This window comes from Lepisosteus platostomus, chromosome 4 (assembly GCF_059453375.1).
Source record: "Lepisosteus platostomus isolate fLepPlt1 chromosome 4, fLepPlt1.hap1, whole genome shotgun sequence".
In the NCBI taxonomy this organism is placed as follows: Eukaryota; Metazoa; Chordata; class Actinopteri; order Semionotiformes; family Lepisosteidae; genus Lepisosteus; species Lepisosteus platostomus.
Window position 1 is genome coordinate 15,937,036 of NC_142614.1, and position 27,208 is coordinate 15,964,243.

General features: G+C 41.2%; 2 protein-coding genes across 7 annotated transcripts in view; one reads left to right on the forward strand and one right to left on the reverse strand.

Moving 5' to 3' along the window:
- egflam (EGF-like, fibronectin type III and laminin G domains) overlaps positions 1-15,529 on the forward strand; it is a 56,274-nt gene extending 40,745 nt beyond the window's left edge. For 3 of the 4 annotated variants that reach the window (XM_088628719.1, XM_088628721.1, XM_088628722.1), the window contains exons 13-24: positions 1,812-2,001; positions 5,626-5,751; positions 6,117-6,360; positions 7,889-8,000; positions 9,161-9,277; positions 9,975-10,155; positions 10,639-10,662; positions 11,704-11,782; positions 12,460-12,603; positions 13,741-13,824; positions 14,293-14,396; positions 15,267-15,529. In XM_088628719.1, coding sequence (XP_088484845.1) covers positions 1,812-2,001; positions 5,626-5,751; positions 6,117-6,360; positions 7,889-8,000; positions 9,161-9,277; positions 9,975-10,155; positions 10,639-10,662; positions 11,704-11,782; positions 12,460-12,603; positions 13,741-13,824; positions 14,293-14,396; positions 15,267-15,421 — 1,560 coding nt within the window. In that variant the 3' untranslated portion in view covers positions 15,422-15,529. The remainder of the gene's footprint in view (positions 1-1,811; positions 2,002-5,625; positions 5,752-6,116; positions 6,361-7,888; positions 8,001-9,160; positions 9,278-9,974; positions 10,156-10,638; positions 10,663-11,703; positions 11,783-12,459; positions 12,604-13,740; positions 13,825-14,292; positions 14,397-15,266) is intronic. The other variant, XM_088628720.1, reaches the window with a different exon arrangement.
- A 5,065-nt stretch (positions 15,530-20,594) lies between these two features.
- The window catches only part of lifra (LIF receptor subunit alpha a), a 41,114-nt gene continuing 34,500 nt past the window's right edge, over positions 20,595-27,208 (reverse strand). For all 3 annotated transcript variants that reach the window (XM_088628723.1, XM_088628725.1, XM_088628724.1), the window contains exons 17-18: positions 26,988-27,057; positions 20,595-25,850 (exon numbers count right to left, since the gene is read on the reverse strand). In XM_088628723.1, the coding sequence (XP_088484849.1) occupies positions 25,296-25,850; positions 26,988-27,057 (625 nt within the window). In that variant the 3' untranslated portion in view covers positions 20,595-25,295. The remainder of the gene's footprint in view (positions 25,851-26,987; positions 27,058-27,208) is intronic.

Below are 27,208 nucleotides of genomic sequence, written 5' to 3' on the forward strand. Positions count from 1 at the left end.
GGCCACAAAACATCAATGTCTTACACAGATATAAACACTGAAAACCAGAAACCCTTGTCAGATAAGAGTGAACGGCAGTATGATATTTTTGTTGCTGTGCAGGATAACATTTGCCAGGAGAAAACATAAGAAAGCTTGACAGCTGTAGAGGAGATATGGACTTGAGAACTGAGCCTTCTCATCTGTGGACATGTTAGACAAAAGGCAAAAACAGAAAAGAGCTTTGTGCTTGCTAGCCTCTGGAAATATCTCACTTTCTGTAGGAACTGTATTATGACTGAAACTCTAGCCTTGCTTTCAGGAAAACAATGGCAGGTCAAAAGGTGAAAACTGGAGGCAGCTGGCCAGGTTGCTATCTAACTGTGCAGTCTTATTGGGAAATACAGTAAAAAGCAACTGTGGTTGCTTGCCAAGTGTGGCTGTGCCTGAATGATCTTTTTCCAGTCTGCTCACAGGATTTGTTTAGAAAATATATTTATTAAATCAAATTTCCTGCAGACACCCTGACTGAGGCGAGACTTTGGAATTGGCAGCAGCCTAGGGGCTATTCTTCCTTGTTCAACAGCCAGTTATTCATTGTCACAATTCACATAGTGCATTTGATCCCAAAGAATCCCAAAACACTTCCCAGGCAGAAAGCAGCTCAATTTATCCACCATTGAAGTGCCACCCCACCTGGGTAACACAGACCTGTCATGACATGACACAGACAAGTGTGTATGAGCACCTGCACTGTACAGCCGATCAGGGGGAAAACGGAGAAACTGCTTTGCCAGATAAATTAATCATTAAATAAAGGAGGAAATATAGGGAGTTTTGTGTAAACCCAAAGCTGAATTGAACCAGGACAATGGAGTCCACACCCCCATACTCTTACAGTGTTACATTTACAGTGTTACATCTGCTCTCCCCCCCACTGATAGCTGATGTGTGGTGAGCGTTCTGGCGCACTATGACTGTCGTTGCATCATCCAGGTGGGGCTGCACATTGGTGGTGGTGGAGGGGAGTCCCCATTACCTGTAAAGCGCTTTGAGTGGGGTGTCCAGAAAAACGCTATACTGTATAAGTGTAAGCAATTATTATTATTATTATTATTATTATTATTATTATTAATATTATTATCCACTGGATACCATCTTTTGTGTTTCTCAAGGCTGTAGGGCCTGAGAGGGGGCTTTGATAGGATGACTTACTGGAGCGGTCACTACTCCTCCTTCCTTTGACTTTTCCACCCCTGGTTTACACTTTCCAAGATCCCTTGATTGACATGCCCTGACTGAAGCTCTTGTGAGCTCCAGTGTCAGTGCTCAGGAAAATAAACCCCTCTAGCTGACACAGCACAGTACAGAGAGCCCTCCCTGGACTTGATGTTGTGAAATGAGAGGTTGGGGGCGGAGCCAGTTGCCGTTTGCTGAACAGTGGCCCCAGCAGGCCAGGACTGCTGCCAGAAGTTAAACCAAGGCCACTCCAAAAAGATCCGTCTGTAGTGTGGCAAAGTGAGACACCAGCCAAGTTTGCGGTTCTCTGGGTGAGAGGAGGAGAGATTAGCCAGCTCAGAGGAGCACCGCTGGGACTGTTTCACAACAGGGAGAAGTGACCTAAAGTTGCCTGCGGAGAAACAAGGATGCGCCTTTTCTGTCTTACTGACATAGAAATGCATTGTGCGATAGGGGTTTTAGTTTATTTGCACTAGCTACCATGGGAGCTATATTCCTCTAGTTGTTTAGGCAAACTGAGGTCATGGTCATGATTTTCCAGAACTATGGCCTTTTCTTAATTAAGCGCTGTTTGTGTCTTTATTTTCACACAGGGCCAATACACCAAGATCACTTTCAGGACTCCCTTCTATGTGGGGGGCACTCCCAATGCTTATTGGCTAGTGAAGGCGACTGGGACCAACCGAGGTTTCCAAGGCTGCGTCCAGATGCTGAGCGTCAACGGCAAGGCCATCGATATGAGGCCCTGGCCCATGGGCCAAGCCCTGAGTGGGGCTGAAGTTGGTAAGCAGGCTGGAGCCCATTTGAAATGGTCAAAGAGAACGCGTCCTCTTGCTCTTTAGCAAAAAGCTTTTTTGACTATGAAGCTCAGGACCACTGCGCAGGGATGCTCTTCAGAAGTTTTAAATGCCTCTGATGTGATTGTGCTGACATTTAACTCCTTACAATGTTGTAGGATAAAGAATGGCTATTGCTGTATCTACCAGGACATGAGCACCTCATTAATTTTCAAAGATTTAGGGGTGTATTTGAGCAACCAGCCCCGATTGGTAAATTAACCTTTAACTCTTTAAAACGAATGCAGATCAACTTACGCTGCATGCATGTAATTATTATTGTATTCCCATTTCTGGTCTTACTAATGTTTTGGAACAAGGTGCAATTTTTTTTTCTTTCAGAAATTACACCGAACTCGGTCTGATAGCTTGTCAGAATTAGATGGACAACAGGTGATGGAGTGTCCTGAGTTAATGCTACATCGCAAGATTCATTTTCCTTCTCTGAATAACTCGAAAAGGGTGGAATGTGCAGACTAACAATGAGAGTGAAATATGAGTAGGAGGAATGCAATGATTTTTGTTAACTGCACAGTCTTTATAGCAATTTCTTTCATTGTGCTAGAAATAGAATTGCAGAACAGGTCTGGGGAAGAATTGAGGGGTTTGAGAAGTAGCCTGATGTAGTGTCTATTTAAATGCAAAAAAAGCTTTAATGGAAATTAGTTTCCCCAAAGTAATTGAACTAAAGATTTCTATAAGTAAGGGCTAAGCACTGAAAAAATTTCCATACAGATTGTGTGATTAAAGGATTGTGTCTGAAAGTGTCTTAGCAGACAGTGATGCCATAAGACAGCCATTAACCTTCCTCACAAAAACCTGTTTTTCTCTCTGCTGCAGTAGAAAAGGTGTTTTTTCTTTTACATGATTACATGAATTTCAGTTCGTTACATATAACTTATACTGTATACTGTACAGCTGTACATAAGAACTTAAGACTGGTTACAAATGAGAGGAGACTTTTCTTCTCATTTAGATTTTTTTAGGTACAGGGTATTTGCTTAAACACGACGTCAGGGTAGCTTGTTCCTTTCACACTCCCTTTGCGTCTCAGTTTTATAATTCACTTTCACATAGTTTCCGCTTGTGTCCTCTGGTCAGAATTGGATCGTTGGTTCTGAAGAGGTCCACTGGGCTGACAATTTCAATGCCTTTTGAGGTTGTTGTGCAAAACATCAGTGAACATATGTTTTTAAATATTTAAATTCTCAACTAGTTGTGTTCATTTTAACATGCCCTTCTATGCACATTCTGTACAGTATTTTGATTGCTAGAACTAGTTTTAATTCCTATAAAATGCTGTTGAGGATCAGCAAATACAAAACCTTCTCTGAATGAACTTGCATACAGTACACAGGATCCAATGTATAAAACTAACCAGCCGCCTACAGTGATCTGACACTAAGAGGTGTTTCTGTCTCATGGCTGACTTGGCATTACATAAATCACGTTTTCTCGATGGCAGAACAAACAAGGTCTTTATCAGTTGTACTTGTCCCCTCTGTCTGACAGCTGTGGTTAGGATCTATCTGCTCTCTCGGAGAGACATTAGGCCTGGAGGTGTCTGAGCCCTGCCCATCACCAGCCTGGCAGAAAGGTTAACAGAAATGATCCAGCACAATTGATCTGTGAAGCGAGTATAAGCTGGGACAGGGAAGGGGAAAAAGTGATGTGGCCATGCTGTAACAATGTGGCAGATCTTCATCGAACATGCCTGTCAACTGGTTTACACACAAGTTTTAATACTCTCTGGCTGCAGCTAAAAAGGGACACTACCAATTACATTTGTGCATATCATAGTTTTGAGGTGTATTTTTGTTCAATCATGCTTATTATGGTAACAGTAATTTACAAAGGTATGGCCAATTTGGGGATGGTTTTCTGCAAAACAACTTGGAGAAGCTGGAGATCAAGTTCGCTAGAGAAAAGGGCACAACTGGCCCTTGAATCAGAAACCTCCAGCTCTGACTTGTCCCAAAATCACTGATAGCTGAAGAAACTGTAAATATCAAATCAGGGATTGACATAAGCACATATTGACACCAGAATAATTGAACACATAAACCAACAATTTAATGCACAGTGATCTGATCAGCTGAATAGATGTGATGAAATTGGTGTAACAAATTATTTATTGTAGATGGAATATTATTAAAGCTTCTGATTTGCATTGTTTTTCCCTTGCAGTTCAGGTGAAGTTGATGTGGTAGTGTCTTACAGTATATTAGTATCATCTTAAAGGAGACAAAAGGCGCTTAAGAAATGAGTTGTTGTAGTGTCTGTTAAACACAGTAAAGCATCACAATTACAATTCAGAAACTTGTTCAGCCATTGACTCATAGATTATTTCCATGTCTAGCATAGAGTATGTACTTTAATGACCCCCCTAGTTAGGGTGGCATGGTGGCACAGTGGTCAACATTCCTGCCTTGCAGGGCTGGGGCCCTGGGTTCAGTTCCTTGGGTGCTATCTGCTTGGAGATTGTGTGTTCTCCCCATGTTGGTGTGGGTTTCCTCCCACCATCCAAACACGTGCTGGTGGGTTAATTGGCTTCTGAGAAAACTAGCCATAGTGTGTGTGGTTGTGTCTGTGTGCGCCCTGCCTTGCACCCTTTCCTTACCAGGAACTCCCCCATGACCCTGTATTGGATAGAGCATTAGAAAGAAGAACGGAAGATAGACGGATTACTCATTAGTTTAAAGAGAATCACTCCTCTTTCCACTTCTGACTGTGTAATAAAATGTATTACTATATTGCAATAGCTGTTTAGGTTTCATCCTGTAAAAATCTGCCAGTTGATCCAGTTTCACTATGCATTCCTCTGCTGTGCCTGAAAATGAATTCTTAACAGGAGAGCAGAAAATTAAGGGAGATACACTGAAGGCGAGAATTCAAAAATATATTCCTACTGAATCTTGCTTGTACATGCTGAGCTGATTAACATTTTTTTTCCTGCTGCTGTAATGTAAAATAAACATAAGATTAAGCTTTTAGTGTTAAACAGACAGCCAAGCCAGCAGCATGTCCCCCCCCCCACCTCCTGCACCAACACCTGCCCCAGGACAGCTCCTGTTGACCTTCAGAAGTTGTGCTGTTGCTGTAATTAGTGATTACAGGGTCCATATGCTTTTCTTGGGCCCCCTGTGGTGCTTTTCCAGTCCCTGCCCACCCTTAAGGGAGATTAGACCATCATGTCACAGCATGATTTTAAGAATACCTGTCATGTGCTACGGATTGTCCATAGAAAATGCAAGGGCAAAGGCTTGGATACCCATACAGATTTCGGAACTGCTGAAAAGATTTGCGAGAAAAAAAGAGATTTTACAACAGCCCCATTTCTTGCAAACAAAATTGCTAAACACAACGGGAATGGGAATAAAGGAAGAGCACCACACGAAAAAGTCCTTGGAAAAAACCTTGCACTGGAAATTCTCAACTAGAGGAAATTTCAGAATTTGTGTACAATTCGGAGAAAAGATCTTGTTCAGATAAAAATGAATGGGTTGAAGAATTTTTCCAGGTGCCTGTGTGTATTTCTTCCTTTTTTATCAGCTCATCTTCTTTCTAACAGGTGAGTGCAGTGCCAGTGTGTGTGAGGAGGTTGTCTGTGCCAATGGAGGGATGTGCTTTGCTAACAGAGCAGATTCCTACATCTGCCTGTGTCCGCTGGGCTTCAGAGGAAAGCACTGTGAGGAGAGTAAGTTGCCTCGCAATCTGTTATCACAGTGTAATATCCTTCTTGAAGGTTTACAATGGTAACTTCACTCTTTCAGCACTCTTTTGTTTTCCCTATTTTACTTATCTGCTTAAAGAAAGCATTAAAGAAACATTTAAGTCAGTTGGAACACATTCTCATTTACAATGATCTACAGTATATACAGTACAACAGGGCATTTACTGGAGCAGTGAGAGTGGGGTACCTTCCTCAAAGGTACAACAGCTTTATCCTGCCTGGGGTTTGTACCCACAATCCTGGTCTTGTCCCCATAACCGCGGCTTGTTCCTCTACAGCTCACGCTCTGATTCAACACCCCTCTCAGATCTCTTGTTTCTGATGCACAGGTTTCTGGTTGGCGCTGCCCCAGTTCAACGAGACCTTGTTGTCTTACGCTTGTGTGCCTTGGCCCCTGGCGCCTCAGCACTACCTCTCCTTCATGGAGTTTGAGGTCACCTTTCAGCCCACCGCGGAGGATGGGGTCCTCCTCTACAGCGAAGACACCAACAGCAAGGACTTCATCTCCATCACCCTGGCGAAGGGTCACCTGGAGTTACGCTTTGACTGTGGCTCCGGCCCGGCTCTCATCAGGTACTGTACACATTAGGAGTGCATGAAGGCAGGCCGTGTGCCACACTGCGCTCTTGGTCACTCAAATTAGTTACCAGATAAATTGCTTGCCTGTTGATAATCAATTAAAATCTCTGAATGCACTAAAAAAATCTAAAAGTAATGAAACAGAAATTTGTACCCACAAATAAAACAACATCCTCAAATTTGTAAAATCTCCATGCATTTTAATATATATATATAAAAAGAGTAACATCTGGCCAATACAATATATTACACCAACAAAAAATGTACAACTGAGGGAGCTCAGGAGCCAAAGTTTGTTAGAGAACACCACCACTAACTTCTCCCAGCATGCTTTGCATCTTTCCATCTCACCATTCGCTCAGCTTACTTCTCTCATCTCTTCAGTTTCTTCATGCGGGCTGGTTCTGACAGTCTTGTCCCCATGGACACTTTGTTGTCCCTTATCCAAGCAGGTCTGAGCCAGTGAGTGCCTAGAATCCAATTCTTTACTCGCCAGTAAATCACTAAAACACATTAAGCTGTGGAGAGTTTTCTGTAGCAGTGTGTCCTGAAATTATATTAAGGACAATCCCACGATGCACCCTGCTGGCTCTGGGCTCTGTCACAGGACATGACATTCATGCTTCCTGCTCATCGAGCTCCTTCTGCTGTCTTGTTGGAAGACGCCAGACTGAAGAGACTAATAGAGACCGCGTGGGCTGTGGACGTTAAGTGACAGCCAAGGGGGGCACATGATTGAACATGCCTGTCAAATCTGTGTGCTGCAGCAGCTGTGAATAGAACAAATATGATTCAGACAGTGAGTTCCAGCATCCAGGTCCTTCCCCTTGGACTGCTACTCCCCGGCCTCAACAGATTGAGTGTGGAGTGTGTCAAAACATCATTCCTGCATGATGTGTTAAGCTGAGAATTATTGAGTGAAAGTAATTTTCACACTTTACACTTAAACATCGTGTTTCTGTGCCACCAGGGCTGTGTTGTCTTGTTTTGTGGCTTATGGTTGCATGGGATACATAAATATTATGGAAGGGGATAAGTATGTCATCACAGATCCTGTTAGAGCTCAGCAGATCAGCGATGCTGGACCTGGTCAGTACTGGGATGGGGGACCTTCAGGGATAGCCAGGTTCTGTTGAAATGGTGTGTTTGGTGTTGGTTCTGGTGGCGGTGTGTGTATAGCGACTGGCACACTTCGTGATGCAGGAGGTGCTCGACACACCTCTAGAATCCACATTGGGATCCTTTTGGGGAGCCAGGCTCAATACAAATTAAATTCATTCTCACCTCCTGTAAAACCTAAATTGAATCAAGTATTTCATGATTTTCTTCCTTGTCCATGACCCCGCTCAAGGTCCAGTTTCATGCCTTGAAAGCTCAGGGGAAACAAAACGAATGGTTGACAGAGTGCAGCCCACCTATTTGCAAAGAGTGTAGGAGCTGCAGCGGTGAAAAGACCAGTGTGTGAAAACTGTGCTGTCCTCCATCCCTCCCCATTAATAGTCATGTGTCCTCTCTGCGGCAGGAGCGAGGAGCCGGTCAGCATGAACACGTGGCATGAGGTGCACGTCTCCCGCACGGCCAAGAACGGCATCCTGCAGGTGGACTCCCAGAATCCCATGGAGGGGATGGCTGAGGTAATTACAGGTCACAGGACCTTCAAGCACAGGGCATTTGCAGCTGTTCTCTTCCTGAGGAACTACGGTGAAGCGCTGAAATATTCACAGATTTAAGTGTCATGAGCATTTCATGTTTCAGATTACTTCTCCATGTTAATCCCGTTTTGACCCCACAAGTGTTGTGGACCAGGCTTTGGTGAAAATATCTTTTCATTACAGATTGTAAGAGGATCCCATTAATTTAGTTTGTTATTTCAAAGACCTGATGATATTGTCTGCTTACAAGAAGCTAGCCCAGCACCATAATAACCTTAGATTTTTAGGGTTTGCTTAATAAAAAAGCATGACAAACATTTCCATAATGGAGAGGCAGTTTTAATAACTGTACAAATTCTGAATGTACTGTATACAAGGCGAAGCCACTGCGACCAGCTCTGAAAACAAATGCAGTATCTGAGCTTCAGTATCAGTGGTCGTTGTAGCAGAAGGAGATACTCTAGAGATACTGCTGTAGATGTTCTCTGCAGTCCATGTGTTTTTGCACTTGTTCAGCAATAGTGTATTAATTTTATATATTGCTATAAAAAGCAATATAGTATGAGTTGGTATTTTTTCTTCAGGTACAATCATGATGAATAAATTTTTTAAGAAAACTGCATACAAATCAAGCATTGCACTGTTTTCAAATTGGAATATCTATATATATATATTTTTAGAATATACAAGTGTAAGGTACTTTCTTAAAAGTATGATGTTCAAACTGTAGCCTGTGTTTTTACTACTTTACCCTGCATGCCTTTCAAATTCAACTGCTCTGTCCATTTTTTTGTCATATTTGTATTCATTATGGCCTGATCTTTACAGACCACTCCTCTAGGTCCTGTACTACATTCTGTGCAATCACAACATATAAAAGTGCAAAATCTTTTGGAACATGCTAGTCGAACACTGTGTGGCAAAGATTAATGTGAAGATCAGCGGTTGTGTCCGTGCCGTTTTACATTCTCATCAGCTCTTCCTCAGCAAAAGCAAAACGTTAAAATGACAGCTTAGCAAACCACTCACCAAAAAGAAAAAATGAAATCTTGCATTTTTTAGATCCACATGGTCAGGGACTGTGGGACAAGAACTTGGTCAACCTCTGCACGTGGCCTGACAGCTGTGTTTTTTGCTCGTAGGGTGCCTTCACTCAGATCAAGTGCAACACTCCCCTCTACATTGGGGGGGTTCCAGACTATGGCAGCACCAAGAGGGGAGCAGCTGTTTTCAGACCTTTCAGTGGAAGTATCCAAAAGGTAATGACCAGAAATCTGCCCCATGGCCTTGGAGCAGTGATCCCTGCTTCTAGACCCAGAGAACTGCAAAGTCTTCTGGTTTCTCTGCATTCTGAGATCTTATTGATGGGACTACATCACCATTTGCATTGGTAATCAAGGCTTCCCAGCCCAGATATGGGGTCTCGTTTTGGAGAAAATGCTTTCTATTTAAATGCAAGCTCAAGATGAATCTTACATAATAAGCATCCAATCTAGCTAGAATCCTACTATGCAGATTTATTGGTAAATGATAAAGCTGAATTTCTTTATCATTTCACTATGGACTTGACCTGAGATGTTTGGTGAAGGTGACTGCACCTTCTTGGGTAGACATCATATTTAACGTAGAACTCCCTGGACCTCAGAAGTTTTATAAGGTCTTTTGGTGCCTGTGCTAGGCAGGACAAAGTCACCATTCTGGCATACAGACCAGAGATCACAAAGTAGTCATGCTATGTCTAGAAAGAAAAACAGTTATTTACTAAACACATGACATTGCTGACTAACCAAATCAAGCATGGCCCACACATGCTGTATAAATCATGAATATGCTCCAGCTCCAGCCACATAATATCAACACTTCATTCTGATGAAACCACGTCACATGAAAGCAAAAGCACAGGGGTTTTAAAGTCTCCTGACATTCTGCTCTTGCTCTGTGCCCTGTGCCCTGCAGATCATCCTGAATGACCGCACCGTCCAGCTGAATAAGGACTTTGCCTCTGGGGTCAACGTGGAGAACGCCGCTCACCCCTGTGTGAGGAACCCCTGCGCCAACGGTGGCTCCTGCAGACCCAAGAGAGATGGGTACGAATGCGACTGCTCACTGGGCTTCGACGGGCTGCACTGCCAGAAAGGTACACCTGTGTGATCACAGGAGCTGAACTCGGACCCAAGGGATCAAAGCAAGGTTCTTCTTGTCCAAAGCAAGACTTCTTTTCCAGCTCTAAAATCTGTAGCTGTGTAGAATTTAGTGTTTGTGCCATGTGTCTTTAATTTGCTAGAACTACCACATGGAAGGAGGAATGTGTATTGAGTAACTCATAAAATTAGATGAGGTCATTTTGACAGATAAGTGCATTTTATCAGAGTATTTCCCTCAGTAAAGTAGTGAATAACCTCCAGATACAGAAATTAGTCTTAGTTCAAAATAAATACTCTGTGAGTGAACTTTAAAATATGCTCTGACAATGTTTGTGAATGCATTTGAGCACTTCCCATATAAATAATGCATATAATCATTGCCCCAGTTTTAAGTCATATATTACCATTGTGTTTCTTCAGGTAATATCACATTCTAATCTTTACTCCTGTTTTCTTTATTTGCTGCCTGTCTGAAGAATGTGGAAATTATTGCTTGAACAGTAAGTTCCTGCATACAAAATGAGATGACAGTGGGCTGCTTTCATGCCTAGATTATATCACAGACAGAATGCTAATAAAATAGAAAGTAAGATTTTGTTAAAAACAAGTTTAAAAAAAAGCCTGCAGTGCCCTTTGTTGGTTTTTGGAATATGATCTGTGGATGAAATGCAGCTGGTTGTTGAAGACCACTTCTTGTTTGCCTGTGTTTAATTGGATTCTGACAGAGAAAATTGTGCATTCCAGGACCTTATCCTGTTTGCCTCTGAGAGCTTAGTAAGCCCAGAGAGGTCAGAGGTCACGTGGAAATGTCACTGTGCAGAAGCTCCAGTTGAGGTGCATGTTTCTTAATTTATCCTACAGTTCTTTCAAGAGCCATTCCTGGCATTACCATGGAATGTTGCCAGAATATGCAACATTTTTTTTTTGATAGTCTGCTTCCTGTCAGTATTGCACAACAACTGCATGAAACATTTGGTTTGTGTTTTTTGAGAGGCAGAGAGAACCATACTGATTGAGGTTATGGACACTCAGAATTGAAGACATTATAAGTCTGATTCAAAGAGTCTTACCTTTTAATGAAGAAACCTATTCTTCTCATGTTTTAATTTCTTGTTTTGTTTTAATTTGTTTGGACCACATTAAATGCAAGTTTGTCATTATTTGTGTATTATTACAAAGTCAGTTTGAGATAATCTATGCATCTAATACAGACTGGCCCCATCAAACACTTTTAATTCCTTCAAGAAAACTCAAAATAATGAACTTTTTGTGCATCCCAAATATTAATTAAAAGAGGTACATCAGTATAAAATCTCTGGTATATTTGATTGAGCTGTGTGTACATTTTTATAGAAATTGTTTGAACTGTGTTTTTTATGCTCCATCTTAAAAAATCCTTATGTATATTACATTTTTCCTTGTGCTACTGTATGTCAGTGTTTTGGTATGTAGAGGCACGTTCAGCTTTCACTTAAAAACCTTTCTTGCTCTGCCACCCAGAGGTTGTTTTCTGAAAGTGCATCCTCTGTTTAATTTAACAGCCGTCACTGAAGCCATCGAGATCCCTCAGTTTATTGGCCGCAGTTACCTCACCTACGACAACAGAGATATCCTGAAAAGGTCAGTTAATTTTCAAGGTTTTGGTTCAGAAACAAAAGAGATGGAATGAAAATCAGGCTTTCCACTGTATAATAATACAGTAATTTGTATTGTAGATTTTGTTCATCAAGATCTCAGTGATGATAAGCACGTGAAATAGTTTCCTCATTACTGTATGCATTTTCTAAAGAAGACGTAACGTTTCTCTGAAATAAAAACAAATTTGTTATTCAAAACATATCCGACATGCCAAATCATGGTTACCTATCTCTTTGTCTATTGTTACAAGTCTACTGTAACTATTAATCACCTGTATTGTGTTTACAATATAAGGCCTCCCAGTATACATTCATGGACAGCATTTTCATGACAGCAATAAGGTTGCCCCTAATTGTTCCTTTCCTGTCTCATTGCTGTCGTGAATCTGGCATAAAACTCATAGTCCAGGTATTACTGGTAAAATAATACATAGATGCTTTCCAGTTTGTGCTTCTAAAGCTCTTTCCGCTCAGTGAATACATGTGAACATTAGGGGAGCCTGAGGAAATTTGTCAAACCTGAGGCCTGACTCCCAGTTCTGGGCAGTTGATCAGAGAGTGAAATTTTGCAGTAGTGTCTGAGCGTGTGACAGGCTGTGGTGCCTGTGTGTGTGACAGGTTGTGGTGTCTGTGCATGTGACGGTCGGCTGTCGTTCACAGGGTGTCAGGCTCTCGGACAAACGTGTTCCTGAGGTTCAAGAGCATGGCAAAGGATGGGCTGTTGCTGTGGAGAGGTGAGAGCCCCATGAGGCCTAACAGTGACTACATCTCCCTCGGACTGCAAGATGGCGCCCTGGTCTTCAGGTCAGTCTGGGCCCCTGGTTGCTATCCTGGGTCCCTTACAGGGGAACCCCCATCATTTCAATGCTCTGAGACAGTTGAGGCTCAAGCAAGTGTGCTTATGTTTCTCAATAGGAGAGAAGTGCATAATGACAGTTCCCCTGTCTGAAACTCATAGTTTATTAAAACAGTCACAGCCGTTATATAATAAAACAAAGGCCTGCCTACGAAACAGACATATCTGTTTCTCTGGCAATGCTTTCGCTCCTGTGTGTGAACACATGTCTACAGCACACCCCACTATTGCTCCAGACCCAGCTATGTGACATGGGTGTACTTTCTTCTTCATTTTTGTATATGGTGAGGCATCACAGACATGAAATGCAGATAATGTAAGATCTGCGTTTCATGTCTGCTTATTTTTAAATGACAGGGCTGTGTTGTCTGGCAAAAAAACAGTAAGTTGTTTCAATCACCATTTCTGTTCAGAGGCCTAGCCATAAAAACAATGTTTTCCTGTATTGGGGATTTATGACTGCAAAAAGCACCAAAAAATGTGCTTATTTTATGTAACCACCGTGTGTGGTCCTTTCATTTGTATTTAAAGACATTCCTAAAGTACATCTTGAGGAAGATGAAAAGTCAAAGCTCTCATGTTTTAGACACAGACCTCCTCCTTTGCCAGAGCAATGCACTCCTCAAACATACACAAATACTGTATAGTTTTTGTTTTTCGTCTCCTGAGGAGAACTTATTCTGTTGATAAATTCCCAAGAAGGATGTGTTGGAGCTGCTCCATGGCAGATGAGTGACTCACTGGGCCTATAGGAGTTTGGGCTTCAACTATTGACGATTAACCACATTGACACTGAATGTGACCACAGAGTGAGAAAGCCTCTCTGAGTCATGGCCTCGCTACATTGTTTTGAGGGAGCAGCTGTAGGTGATACAGAAGCAATTAAATTTCTTGGAGAATCTTGTTAGAGCTCCTTATCCAATGGCCCCTGTGCTCTGTTACAGTACATGCTGTGCACAGTGTATAAATGGGACCTCGGGGGCAGGCACTGCGTGCTGCCCCTCAGGCCAGTGTCAGACACCCGTCAGAGAGCAGGATCAGTCAGGTGAGGCTGCCTGCACACAACTCCCTGTTTCCTGTTGCAGCTACAACCTGGGCAGCGGGGTCGCCACGGTGATGGTGAATGGATCCTTCAATGATGGCCGTTGGCACCGCGTCAAGGCAGTTCGGTATGTCCTCTCGAGTAAAGCCATGGTCCCCCTGCATGTTCAGAGTACTGTCTGACCGTGCAGATACCTCCTTGGGACCAAATGAACAATAAACAAAACAAGGCCTTGTTGCAAAAACACACCTAGTATTGATTGATCTGAATTAGGTATCTGCAATAAATGCATCAGCATACTCCTTCTTTATTTGACCTGTATGTTAAATAATTAATGTGCTGTCACTTCAGATATTTATTTTTTGGGGGGGGTTTGTAACATGGATGTGTTTGGACCTCATGGGACTAAAAAATGGATGCCACTATTTCCTATGATTCAGCTAAAGACAAAAAATTTGCTCTTTTCTTGTCCAGAATTTTTTTAAGAGGGTTGGGAAATGAGTGTTAAGTTGGTTTTTTAGCTTATCAGAGGCTGAAAGTGATAAAAGCTACTTCGTCCTAATGGAAGATTGTTAATGTCCCCTCTGTTTCCCAGAGATGGGCAGTCTGGGAAACTCACAGTGGACGACTACGGTGCTAAGACAGGCAAATCACCAGGCAAGATGCGTCAGCTTAACATCAATGGGGACCTGTATATTGGTAAGTGCTCTAATGTGTAATTATAAGACAGTGACAGGAATAGGAGCAGCGTTACTAATTACTAAACTACGAGCAGTTTTTTACATACAAACGGTGCAGAACATGGCCTTGCATTTCAAGATTGGCCTGATGCAGAAGGCATGGCAAAACTGTAAAATATATATTAAGGATTCAGGCATGTGTACAGGGTAATTCTTATTGCACTGTATGTTCTTTCCATATTTGATGCTGAACTGAGCAGGATTTGGTTATTTTTCTGTAAAGTATTAGACTTTTAATTTTGTTTGTAGCTAGTAAATGTTTGGATATTATAACAATGATTAAAATCTTTAAAAAACATGCATTGTTTTAATTCAATGGCTACCTTTTTGAATGTTTAGTTAATATTAATTGTTGTATTTCAATGGGGTGGATCACTATTAATTAGTAGGTTTTTTTCATTTAGAGCTTTCTTGTGATCATTTTCCTCCCTCTATTCAATTAAAAGTGTGGGTTGTTCTTTTCTCCCTGTGGGTTTTGGTCATGTACTCAACATGCTGACTAGCTTAATTGCTACTTGTGGCTGGTCACTGTGTGCCTCTCTGAGTCTCTCTGTGCGGACGCATCTTGGCAATAGTCTTTTCTCCGGTGTGTGTCTGTGTGTGTCTCTCTGTGTGGGTCTCTCTCTGTGTCTCTGCACGCACATGCATGTCCTCTGATGTGTCCTGTCCTGGGAATAGTCTTGCCTCACGTCCCGCGCTTTCAGATCGGTTCTGGGATGCCGCAACCTCTTCCAGGAAAGAGTGTTTTCCTGATAAAGCGCTGCTGGAGGAATGCTGGCGGTATCTTGACCGGGCCTGAGTTTGAGCCCCTTTGTCTTGTTTCTCCCAGGGGGAATGAAGGAGATTGCGCTACACACAAACCGGCAGTACATGCGAGGCCTTGTGGGCTGCATCTCTCACTTCACCCTGTCCACGGACTACCACCTCTCCCTAGTGGAGGACGCAGCCGACGGGAAGAACATCAACACCTGTGGGAACAAGTAGGAGCTGCCCCCTGTTCCTGAGGGGCTCTGCTACAGGGGAAAGCACAGACCTCAAGGACCGAAGGCACACTGGCCGCACCACACAGGCACTTCGTCACCCGAACGAAGTCTCGTAAGAATTTCCCCATTCCCTTGTTATTCTCCTCGACAAGTGCCCTGTTAGCCAGAACATGTGACGTTAAAACCCTGTCAGTGAATACTATGAAGCAGCGGGGTAATTCAAGGCCGGACTAGAAGAACCAACATGCCGTGCAAGCGGGCCACCTTCAGGAAAGTGTTCTGGCGGTCCTTCCTGTGGATTTAGGAAGTGTTGGCCACTTTCCCGACCAGGTCAAAAATGAAATCCCAATCATTGGACTTGGTAACCTTCATACTGTGTTTTGTTCCAAAACCCTTCAGATACGTATTTATGCTAATGTGAGACTGCAAGAAACAAAAGGTTGAGGAGAGGAACGCAATCTTAATTGTTTTTCTGGTACATTTTCTATAGCATGTACTCCGAAGTACAGCACTACCAAAAAATGAAAGGTAAAATGAATGAGCTATTTTTATTGATTACTTAGTTTTGTAAATCTCTCTGATCTAGAGATATTGTATTGTGTCACATGTTAATGGGGGGAAAAAACAACTCAATTATTTGGGGGGAAAAAACACAAGAAACACAGGAGCAATCCTGAAAACAGGAACTAGGCACTACTCAGCCTAAAAGGCAAGGGCATGATGGATAGGAAGAGGAAGAGCTAGCGTCTGTGAGAGTTCAGGCTTTGTTTTGTTAACAGATCCATTAGGCCTCAGTTACGTCAGGGACATTGGTCAAAAGCATGTTTTTACATCTTTCAGACATCCATCTAAAGAAAAACACAGCGAAGATGCTGACTTTGTCGAACCCATTTAATATATTATTATTATTATATACTATATATAATTATATATAATATATATTAATATATATATATTATTAATATAAAGTAGTTTCTTTTTATCTTTAAACAAATGTTCTGCTATTTTTGGGAACGTGCTCTCGGCAAGTTGGAAATGTTCCTAAACATTTGTTTAGCAACACTGACATGCTGTGTCGCTGGTACAATGGGAAAAACGCACAAGTAGGTGAGAAGCCATATATCCTCCTGGTAAATCTTTGTTGTGTTATGCTTCCATTGTAGTATAGATTGTCAAGCTGATCTTTTTTATGAATTTCAATATAAGTGTTTTCAGTAACTGGTTCTCCATACAGGAGGTGATACTGTATCCAATTTGTCTGGGCTGTGCATGTCACATACTGTATATCCCCAAGGACAAGCATATTTGCTTTAATACTAAAAGCAGCAGTCCTACTGGGTTCATCTTCATCAGGGCCTGAAAAATCAATCAATTGATCGAATACAGCAACCAAAGACATTCTTGCTTAATAGTTAATTCTCCATTCAGATACATGGTCATTTTCTATGATTAAACTGGGCTCATATCTGGTGGTTTGGCTACAGTAGTTTATTTTTTCCCCGTTTTATGTCCACCCAGTTGGGAATGGAATGTGACTCTTAACTTGGGATTGCTGTGTACCTCACCTGGAGAATGGGCATCTGCTAAGACATGCTCATCGGACAGGGCCTATCACCTTTTGACATGCTGTGGGCTCCAGGTCAGGTCAGGAAGGTAATCGCTGACTAGAAGGACAGGGTGGCTCTGACTGATGTCAGTGCAGACTCATAGGCACCCAGCACGCCTCACGGATTGGCACCCAGCATGCCTCAGGGGTTGGCACTAGGCATTCCCCAGGAGTTGCTATTGTGTTTGAAGTTGAGAAGAGTCCTAGACGACAAATGCCCTCCCTATCCTGATGGTATCTGCCAGCTGTGCACCAAGGCTCAGGGAATCCCATTGCAGTCAGGGAATGATATGGAGCACAGGTTCCAACCTGTGAGGGCCCTCAGCATCCGTCTTCTTTATGCACTCTATTTGAAGTCAAAATGATAGCACAGTGTTACTCCTTGTTTGAAGCACTCCATTGGGTTAGACACCTTTTACAGCAATTATTCTTTTGATTAAATCAGCTTGTGGGTGACCCCAATGCTACAAAGATTAGGCAAACACAAATTTATTTTAAAGGACTCTAACTCAGTTCCTAAAGAAATGCACAATGTTACATACAGACTGCCACATATGAGCCCAAGTAATACACTCAGCCATGCCAAATTCTGGTGGTGCCAAATTCACAAACTGCATTGATTAAACAGCAATGGATTAAAAAGTTTGTCTTGTCTTACAAACCATGGCAGGCTGCACACTGGAAAGAAGGAGGGGCAGGTTCCTAATAATGGATTATTCTGCCATACTGGAGCTGTTGAGTACGGCTTGATGTACAGTAGTTAGAGTGGAGAGTTAGAATGTGTGCTTTGACATTATACAGTAATACTTGGTATCAAATAGACCAGCAAATGTAGCATTTACATGTAACATTTAAGCAGCATCTTAACTACATGTTAATCAGCTGTGAGTAAAGGTACAGTAATGGCTAAGGTCTGTTACGGTTGTTTTGCTAATTAACGTAGTCATTGCTGAGTATGATTTGGGCTTATGTAGTATGCTGTGGTAGGAAACATTATATTTCCTCTGGAAGTGAATATGCACGCTAATAATGTTGTCGACATTTATTCCCGATTAATCTAGGGAAGACCCTATTGGAAAGATTTAAGTGTTATGAAACAATTACAAAATGATTGGCCAAACACTGCCTTCTTTCATCTGGTTATATTCAGGCTGTTTTGTGAAGACAGTGAAACTTGTTGCCACACAGGGATCTGTCAATACACACCCTCCAAGACAGCTTTCTCGGTCAGAATACCCAGCATTTTAGCACTAATAGAGATGAGATAATATGAGAAATTGCATTTTCTTTTGTTGTGTTATTAAATATAGCATCATTACAATACTTTTTTAGTTTGGAGTATAGTCTTTCTCTGTATAATTGTGATCCCTGTCCATTCCTCTTACCCTTCGCACAGAATTTTGTAAATGATGTCTATTCTTGAAGATGTAAATTTATGATGCCCTTCAGTTTTAAGTAAATAAACCAACATATTTAATAAAACTTTTTTGTTAACAGTGAATAACCTGACAAAGTCTTGGAAGGCACAGTGACAAAGTCAGTGGGGTATAAGTGAAAATTATTGTTACTCATATAGTATCATTTCTTGCCATTTGCATTTTAGACGTCTGTCTATATCTGTGCACACTATTTTGTATCAGGACTATTCAAATGAAATGCAGATTGTCTCACTGTTTCAAGGCCAGAATTCTGGAGATCTAACAGAGGCAACTTGAGCAGACAAAACAAGATCAAAACTAACTGGACATTTCTGAGCACTTTGTGAATTGGTGCTGACGTTGTTGCTTCTGTCTAGTGTTCAGCTACACATAAACCTGCCACAGTATTCAAGGCATTGTCTTCTAAATGAGGAGTCAGTAAACACTCTCTCAGTGTTGAGAAAGAGCTTGATATGAAGAGTGCTGACCCAGGATACCGATGATTAAACAGTACATACAGGGAGAGGGTTAATTTGAATAGTTAATATAAAGGCCATTCACAGAAGAGGCCAGCAGAAAATAGGTTCAGTAAATGTATGTCAATAGGTCAAGTTTCAACAATCAGTGTCTTTGGAGTCCGTGTGTTTTATTGAACCAAAACATTTGAGAAGTATTAAATAATAAAAGCTTGTTTCTACAACGTTTTCCAAGATTCGCAAAACATTAAATGTGTATTTGGTAGCTCAGTCTTAGTTTCACTTTTGTTATGAGAATGCTAACCATGCAAGTAACCACCTGGTGAACTATTTTTTACTTGACCTTTTTAATTAATAGTTTGTTCATTTTTGTCATACTGTATATCTTGGAATTTATCAAAAGCATTCATATGGTACCGCAGATAAAAGGAGTAATAAAAAATTTCAAGACATTTTAACATTAGTGACATACTGTAGACTGCCTTAAACTGCTGTTAGCTGCTCCCATTCTTGGTCTTGCTTCTCGGTTGTTTGCAGACATACCCAGGATACCTAGTTATTTTAAGTATTTTTAATTTAAATGGCAAGTTACCAATTGGCTGGTTGGCGTATCTTCACGAGGGATGTCTTACGATAAAATGGAATTTTCACAGCCGAAACGTTTTCTCTCTTCTCTTTTCAGCACGGAATAAACCTGTTACGTGTTCTTTGTTTCAGTGTTGGTCATGATTCACCTGCAGGTGACCAAATGCTGCACTTGTAGATTTTAGATGATACTGGATTTAGCCTAATCTTCTCTGAAAGGTGACATCCATGGTTCTGGGTAGGACCCAGTTTCTACTGGAAACTTGAAGAATGTAATGCTGGGGCAAGTGCATTTGGAGCTTGCTGAGAGATGACTTCAGTCACCTGAATGCTTCAAAACAATTGTTGGACGATCCACTGAAACATCATCAGCCTACTGGGGTTTGATTACTGAAGTCAGGATGGTTTTAGTTTTGGACCATCTGTTGGAGATTAATTTATCATCCATTTGGTAAATCAGCTAAACTCCAGCAGGAAACGTGTCTGGAATCAAAGAGAGAATGACCCCCAGAAATGTTGAAAATAGAGCTAGGATAATGACACCTCCTTGCGTGACATATTTCTGGGCATTAAAGAAAGCTGTAATGAATGGATCATTATTAAGGATTATTTCACACACCTCCCCCTGAAGCAGGTGAATTATGGAGGTAATCTTTCAGAATGCCTCATGACTTGAAGAGTCAAACAACTTTGTCAAAACAAACAATGTGAAGTAGAAAAGGTTGGTTATTCTCGTGCAAACCTTGCCCCTGTGTTGTTTATGCTTCTCGAGGGCCCAAACTCGTTTGAGGATTCTGTTCATATATATTCACAAGATTTTTTTTATGCAAGGCATGAATGTGCCTGGATGCATTGTTGTGGATCCAGCTTTTAATCACATATTACGACCCCTGTACCCGAATGTGCACATTGGTCTTGACTGGCCTCCACACTACCAGGAACTAACACTACCAGACTTTTCCTATGGGAACACTTCGAGTCTATGGGTTAAAGCCCAAAAAACCCAAACAGTGTTGCAGCACTTAAGGAAAACACTTTGAATTCATGCGCTCAGATTAGTGTTTCCACCTTAAGAAGTGTTCAGAAACATTTGTACAAGACAAGTTTAATGGCAACCAGTTCAAATAATAAAATACTTCACTTATTAATTTTTAGCATGGGAACATCCAGAATTCTGATATACTCTAAAGCTAAACCAGGTACTGGGTATGTCATTTGCAGTTGGTTGAAGAATTAAACCTTTGGATTTTTCTGGGTAGCCTTATGGGTGTCAGTGGTTGCAGGGTACATTATACTACAATTATAGTTGTAGCAGAGACCTTTAGCAACAATATTCTCTCATTTTTTCTTATTTCTAGGAAAAATGTTAAGAATAGTAGAATCAACCAGCTGCATCTATACAGATGAAGGCTTGAGTTTACCGAGATGTTTTTTGCGTAGAGAGTATACTCCATCTCTGGATGATTATACATAGATTTTTTTTACTGGACACCATTTCTATAATCTATGGGTGTGCTTTACTGTTCCTTTTTTCTGCAGTGAAATAGCATCCCATACTACGTTCACACTCCACGAAGCGGAAGATGATAGCTTTACTGAAAGGCTGAGGTCTCTGAGTAACAACAAATACAGCAAATGAAACAAAGGCAAAGTATAAACTGAATGCCTCTTTCGTGTGCTCCTTAAAAACACATCACAATAAAGATTCATGATCTCTTTCTCCTTTACTGCTTTATTTGGAAATTCAAGTCTAAAAGGGGACTTTTGCCTTGAAGTGATTATTGCAGGTGCTTACATAGTGAAATGGCTAACCACTCTGTGAGTCTGAATATAAACAGCGTGATCACTAACACCTGTGATGATGAACCCTGGGGCTTTTGAAACATGTCACAAGAGGTGAATTTGAATAATTTACAAACACAGACATCTAGAGAGCTATATCATGCCTATTGGCAGTGACAAATACAGTAAGTGTCATCTCTGCTCTGGTCTGCAGTGTCTCCATGTGGAGCAGAACTGATGCCAGACTATCTTCTAATGTCTCAGTAAAGTTATAACATGCTAAGCTACACAACTGCAGTTCTTGGTTATTTACATATTTACAAAGCCTTCAAATATGCAACCAAGCACAGAAGTGACACAGGACATCCAGACATGGAAACTTACTGTACATATAAGCGTTACACACTTTTCATTTGGTAGCTGGTAGACCTTTAATAAACAAAGTTCGACTTGTTTTTGTACAAGGCACTAAAATTAAAGTTAATACTTTATTTCAAAAATGCCAACAAGCAAATACAATTTTCTGAAAAATGTAACAGTTCGACAACAAGCAACATTTGTTTTACTTAAAATAAGGGATGTATCAATATTATGTTGCCAATACAAAAACAGTCAATCCAAAGACTAACAGTCTTGATTACACTGAACATGTTTTGCTTATCCTTGGTATAGAGAAATCCCCCCAAAATATCAATACTGTTTTAATAACATTCAGAATAATTTTGTGGACAAAAGATGCATTTAACTGTAGTGTTTATCAGAAAAGCAATGCAGAAAATTTAGTTTGTATGCAAATTAAACTATTTAATAAATTGGTTTGAATGATATCCTATATTGTACAATAAAGTGCTCAGCTTTCTAATGCTATATTGGTTTAACACTAACAGTAATTTACAGTAATGAATAACTACTGTACATCATCCAAACATTATTTTGTTTGGATTAGTAATGTCCATTGCATTGTTACACATCATCACACACTACAAAGCTCTTTAATTTCATTAGTGTGCTGTCTGTGGAACGCTTTAGAGTTATTCAATGACTTTTTTTTTGATAACTGAACATTAGCATATTAAAGATTAATATTGTAGGCCATGCACAGGCTCTGAAGTAGTGTTTACATAAGGTATATAATCCTATTGTGTCAGTACATATAAAAAACATTTACTACATACACTCCCTTTTGACACTAAAATGAGTTAAAAATAAAATGAAGATCCAACAAGCTATTTGGAGATTAGACATAATACGAATTGCAATATACTGATTTGAACGTGATTGTGATAATGGAATTCTTCAGTTCTTATGTGGTTTACTTGGTGGTTTTAAAAACTGAAAGCATTGTTATCTAGCAAAACTTTGCTGTGTTTGAAAAGCACAGCCAAATCTTCAATGCCCAAGGGTTCTAATAAGAGTCAGAAGTACACTTCAGAAAAATTGTCTACTAGAGCAATCAATGATTCTGGGAAGCTTTAACATGAATGTGACAGTGCAGATTGCAGCCTTGCATAGTACTTAATGGCCTGCATTGAAAAAGACATTGACATTACAGCACCAGGAAACATTCTGATGTTTGCAAAGCTTGCATTGTGGTCTTTGGGGCCCAGTTTGAATTAAGACAAGATCAAAAGGAAGCCCATACTTCAGACACATCAAGAGCTGAGCAGTAAACTAGAGGGTTTCATTTTTAATTATACTAATAACTCAAATTACTTTAAAAAATGCACAAACACAAAAGGAATTGGATTTAATTGACCTCCACGGCTTAATGCATGTTACCTCTATGCAAAATGTAGTGTACAACTTGAAAAATGTGCTACAGAGAGCAGCAATTATGGCCATAGTTTCATCGCTGTGGAGGTGCACATTGTTCAAAGCAACACGCTTCTCCCACCAGGCGATCTGTTAAATTATACGTCCCACAGGACATCCAGTTAGCAAACCACCATTCCTCAGAAGAGGTGGAGTTCTGAGTTCACAGCTTTCTTTAAGTCCATGAGGATAAACGGGTGCGAGCAGTTTCTTAGCTTTGTCTGTTGCTGTTGCGGCTGAACATGTCAGCCAGAAAAGGAAGAAAAAAGTTTAAAAGGTTCACGGCCGGGAAGGATGCTGAAAATATAAGAAATGTTATTTTCAGAGCATTCCTTCAAATTGTCTGTGAACTCGTCCCTCACAAAAGCTGTGTCCAGCAGAGGTCCAGTTTGGTATGAAGCAGGCAGTCCAATTCAGAACAGCAGGAATGTGTGCGGAGGACTTTGACCACTTTTTAACGTTCCACTTGAAGAAGCATACCCAGAACCGTACACCTGATCAACAATCAAAGCCTGAGAAGTGACACAACAAATGAAGCAATGTCCTTCTCTCCACTTGAAGAGTCTTCTCCCTTCAGCAGGTGTTGAGTTGAAGCGTTCACAGTGTTGGGTCCTACGAAGGGGACCTCATTGATTTAACCACAAGGCCAGAATGAGGAAGACTCTGCCAGGAACAACTGACAGCAAGTCCAATGAAAAGATAAACACTCCCTGAGGAACCCAACATTGCCATCTCAAAATCCATAAGATGTAGATCTTTTGGGTCTCAATACAGTCTGACAATGCAGATTTGTTAACAAGGAGTAGAACAGAAGGCCATTCTATTTTCAGACAATGCTACTGAATGTAAATTACTACATGAAAGCATTTGGACTCCAGAATAGGAATACAAAAAAAAACACATTTACATTACTAATGTGACTTTTAAATGTTTTGGAGCTAATCTGTACGTATCATATATTAAAAGAGGCATACATTGTAAAAACAATCATAGAAGGTGAAAGAGCATCGGTACTGGAAATACACTGAAATATTACTTTGTCTATTTTGCCTCTGACAACTGTGAAAAAACAAAATCCATTCTAGCAAACTAACCTGTTTAAAGACAATTACATTGTAATGACCTTTCTCTGTGTGTCAAAATGTCAATGACCTAGTAATAGGTTGCTGTTAAATACTTTTTGAGACTTTGAGAAGAAAACGTGATCTAACTGAAATGTTTAAAAAGCACTAATTCTCTTTGGTAATACTGAAAGGTGATCACTGTTTGAAATAATACCATAATATTTAAATTTTTACTGAAAGCAGGGCATGATTTATCTAGTGATATGAAGGATGTCTGTTTCAGGCTGTAAATTTTGAATCATTAGAGACTGCTGTACTTCATCATGTTTCAGACTTTGAACTCTCACAGAAGCTCCAGCAGGATGGTAATCAAATTCTCTATTCTTGCGCTGAAATGTGTTTGAAATTATAGTGGATCTCACCGGGTTTGATCAAGGTGGTTTCTTCAACTGGTGGACTTTTCTAGCCTAAACACTGGCAGGAATGAAGCCTTGAAATAAAAATTGAATTAAAAAATAACACTTTCTAAAACTTTACAGCGATTTAAAATATGGAAAGATTACAGAAAAGCTGCCAGCCTGTTAAAAAAACAAAGATTTAAGACCATTTTTCTCAGGGTTAGTTTTTGTATTTTAAGGCAGCGATGAACTTCTTTTCCACATTGCATCATAGTGTTATCAAGGTAAGTAGCTACTCGGTGGCTGTGACTTAGTGCAGTCTTAGTTACTCTTTGGTATTAACGAAGATGCTTTTAGCAACACAAATACATGTGAGGGATCTGCAGTTTTTCGTTGGACTTTTCCCTATTTTTCCCCCTTCTCCTTTCAAAATGTTTGCCAGGTTAAATCACAATGCTGTCATCCGAACGTTTCACATGCTGGCCTCCTGCAGAGCCAACAGTCATGTCAGTAACAATCCTCTTATGTTTCCCAATACGCAGTACACACTTTTGCAGCAGGTAAGTCTCCTATGTAAGTGCCTTTATGAATCACCAAAGGATTTTCATCCATAGTACTGAACTATCTCAATTTGAACAACAAAAAACAGTTATTCCTGCCCCTGTGGTGTGGTCATTTCTTAGTCCTTGTGTGGCCAGTTGGTCAGTACTCGAGGTGTGGGGCGAGGCTGGGCACTACCGTTTCATGGAGAGGAAGTTGTGAAACCAGGTGCTGAACTGCGGCTCCTGGCTGTCCTCGGGGCCCTGGTCGGGCAGCAGGAACTGGGTAGAGTTGATGGAGGTGGGGCTGCCCAGCGAGCTGTTGAGGCTGGCAGGCCCGGGAGACTCCACGGTCCAGTCTTTGGGGTTGGCCTGCGGCTGGTAGCCCGCCGGGTCGCAGATGAGCGGCATGGCGAGCGGCGGGCCGAGCTCCTTGGGATCTGGGCCCCGGGTCATCTGGGGCTGGTAGCCGGAGCTGGCGGACGCGGAGGAGGAGGGCTGAATGTTCGTGTAGGTCACCTCCGTGCTGTTGGACTCCAGGGAGCTGCCGGAGGTGCTGGTGCCCGCGCCGCCGTTGTAGACCTGCCCGTAGTAGTTGAGAATAGTCTGGCTGCTGCAGCCCGTGTCGTTGTCATCCACCACGGGCTCCTCGCTGTCGCTCTCCTTCTGTTCCACCAGCACGTCTCCGACGACGCACACGTGGCTGGTGTCACAGGCATCCACGTTCATGGGCGGGTTCACGAAAGTTCCCTGAAATACACCGACAACATTGAAAAGCCAAACTCGCCGAAAAAGCCCAAAGAAGTAAAATCGTATGATATTATTAACGATTACACTACGATCTCATTATTATTAGAATTAATTGCACTTATATAGAGCACTTTTCATCCCAAAGGACGTTCAAGCTGTTTACATACAGGAGCCAGACTGTACAGTTTTAACCAGAACACTGGTTTTACACCTCTACTCTTGCAAACAGGGTCGTGGGCCCCTAAGTGACCAAAGAGCAAAGAAATGGGATTAACACCTTATCCAAAGGACACTTTCAAAGAGTACATCCTACAGTGCAGTGATGCCCAACATGTTAGTTCCAGGACTAGTTGACTGGAGTTTGCAATCTGGACCTTCTGAGCATTCACAGACAGAACTGTACTTGGTGACCTGGTGAAAGTCTATGCTCTCACTTGACATTAAACTCTGAGGCAATGGATCAATAAGCTCTTCATTTCTAACAGGGGCTTCACAATCTTCTAAATTAGAAAAAATTGTGAATTGTCCAGAAATATGTTTAAAAAAACCTAAAAAGTCTTTTTACTCCTAGGAGTGAAAACTGTAGTTACACAAATGGTCCAGTCTGAAGTCATTCTAAGTAATGTACTGTATACTATAGAAGATTTGCCACTCATCCAGATATCAGAAATTTTTGACTGATTTATTGATTCCATAATATCTAACAATATTATGTTAGGGCAAAAAAATATTTTTGTATTATGTGTATTACATGGCACTGTCAGCTTAGAAATGTGAGCCTGAAACCCCAAGACACTGCTGCCACCTACTGTTCATCTGGTTTATAAGACAAAACAGCAGTGCTCCAGAAAAAGAAGATTTTCACACTAACAATCTAACATGCATATGCATTTTTATTGCATAAGTTATGTGATTTCAATGCTGTAATAAAACATACGCAAAAGTCTTTAAAAGCAACTTCTCAAATAAATTAAAACAGCCTAGCTCAGGTGAAACTATAAACCTAAGAAGGCAGATTCACAGAGCTAGCTGTTAGCTCTGGGACTGAAGCAGCAGGAATGAGCTGGGCTAGCTCAGTAACAGACCAAAACACAGAGAACCCAACAGTGACAAAGATATATAAATATAAGAAGTTACCTCTCCAGGAATCCACTGTTCACCCCTGATCTCAGGTTTGGGGATGTCAGGATAGAATGTCTGCATCACCCTAGAACAGAGAAAGAAGCCATGAGTGCCTTTTCAAAACATCAAAGCATTGGTCACCTTGTTTGACAAACCAACAGTGAATCATGAACCAGATGATGTACAAGTAGCAATGTGGAAATGCAACACTGTTGAAGCCGATTTCCTGGCCTTTC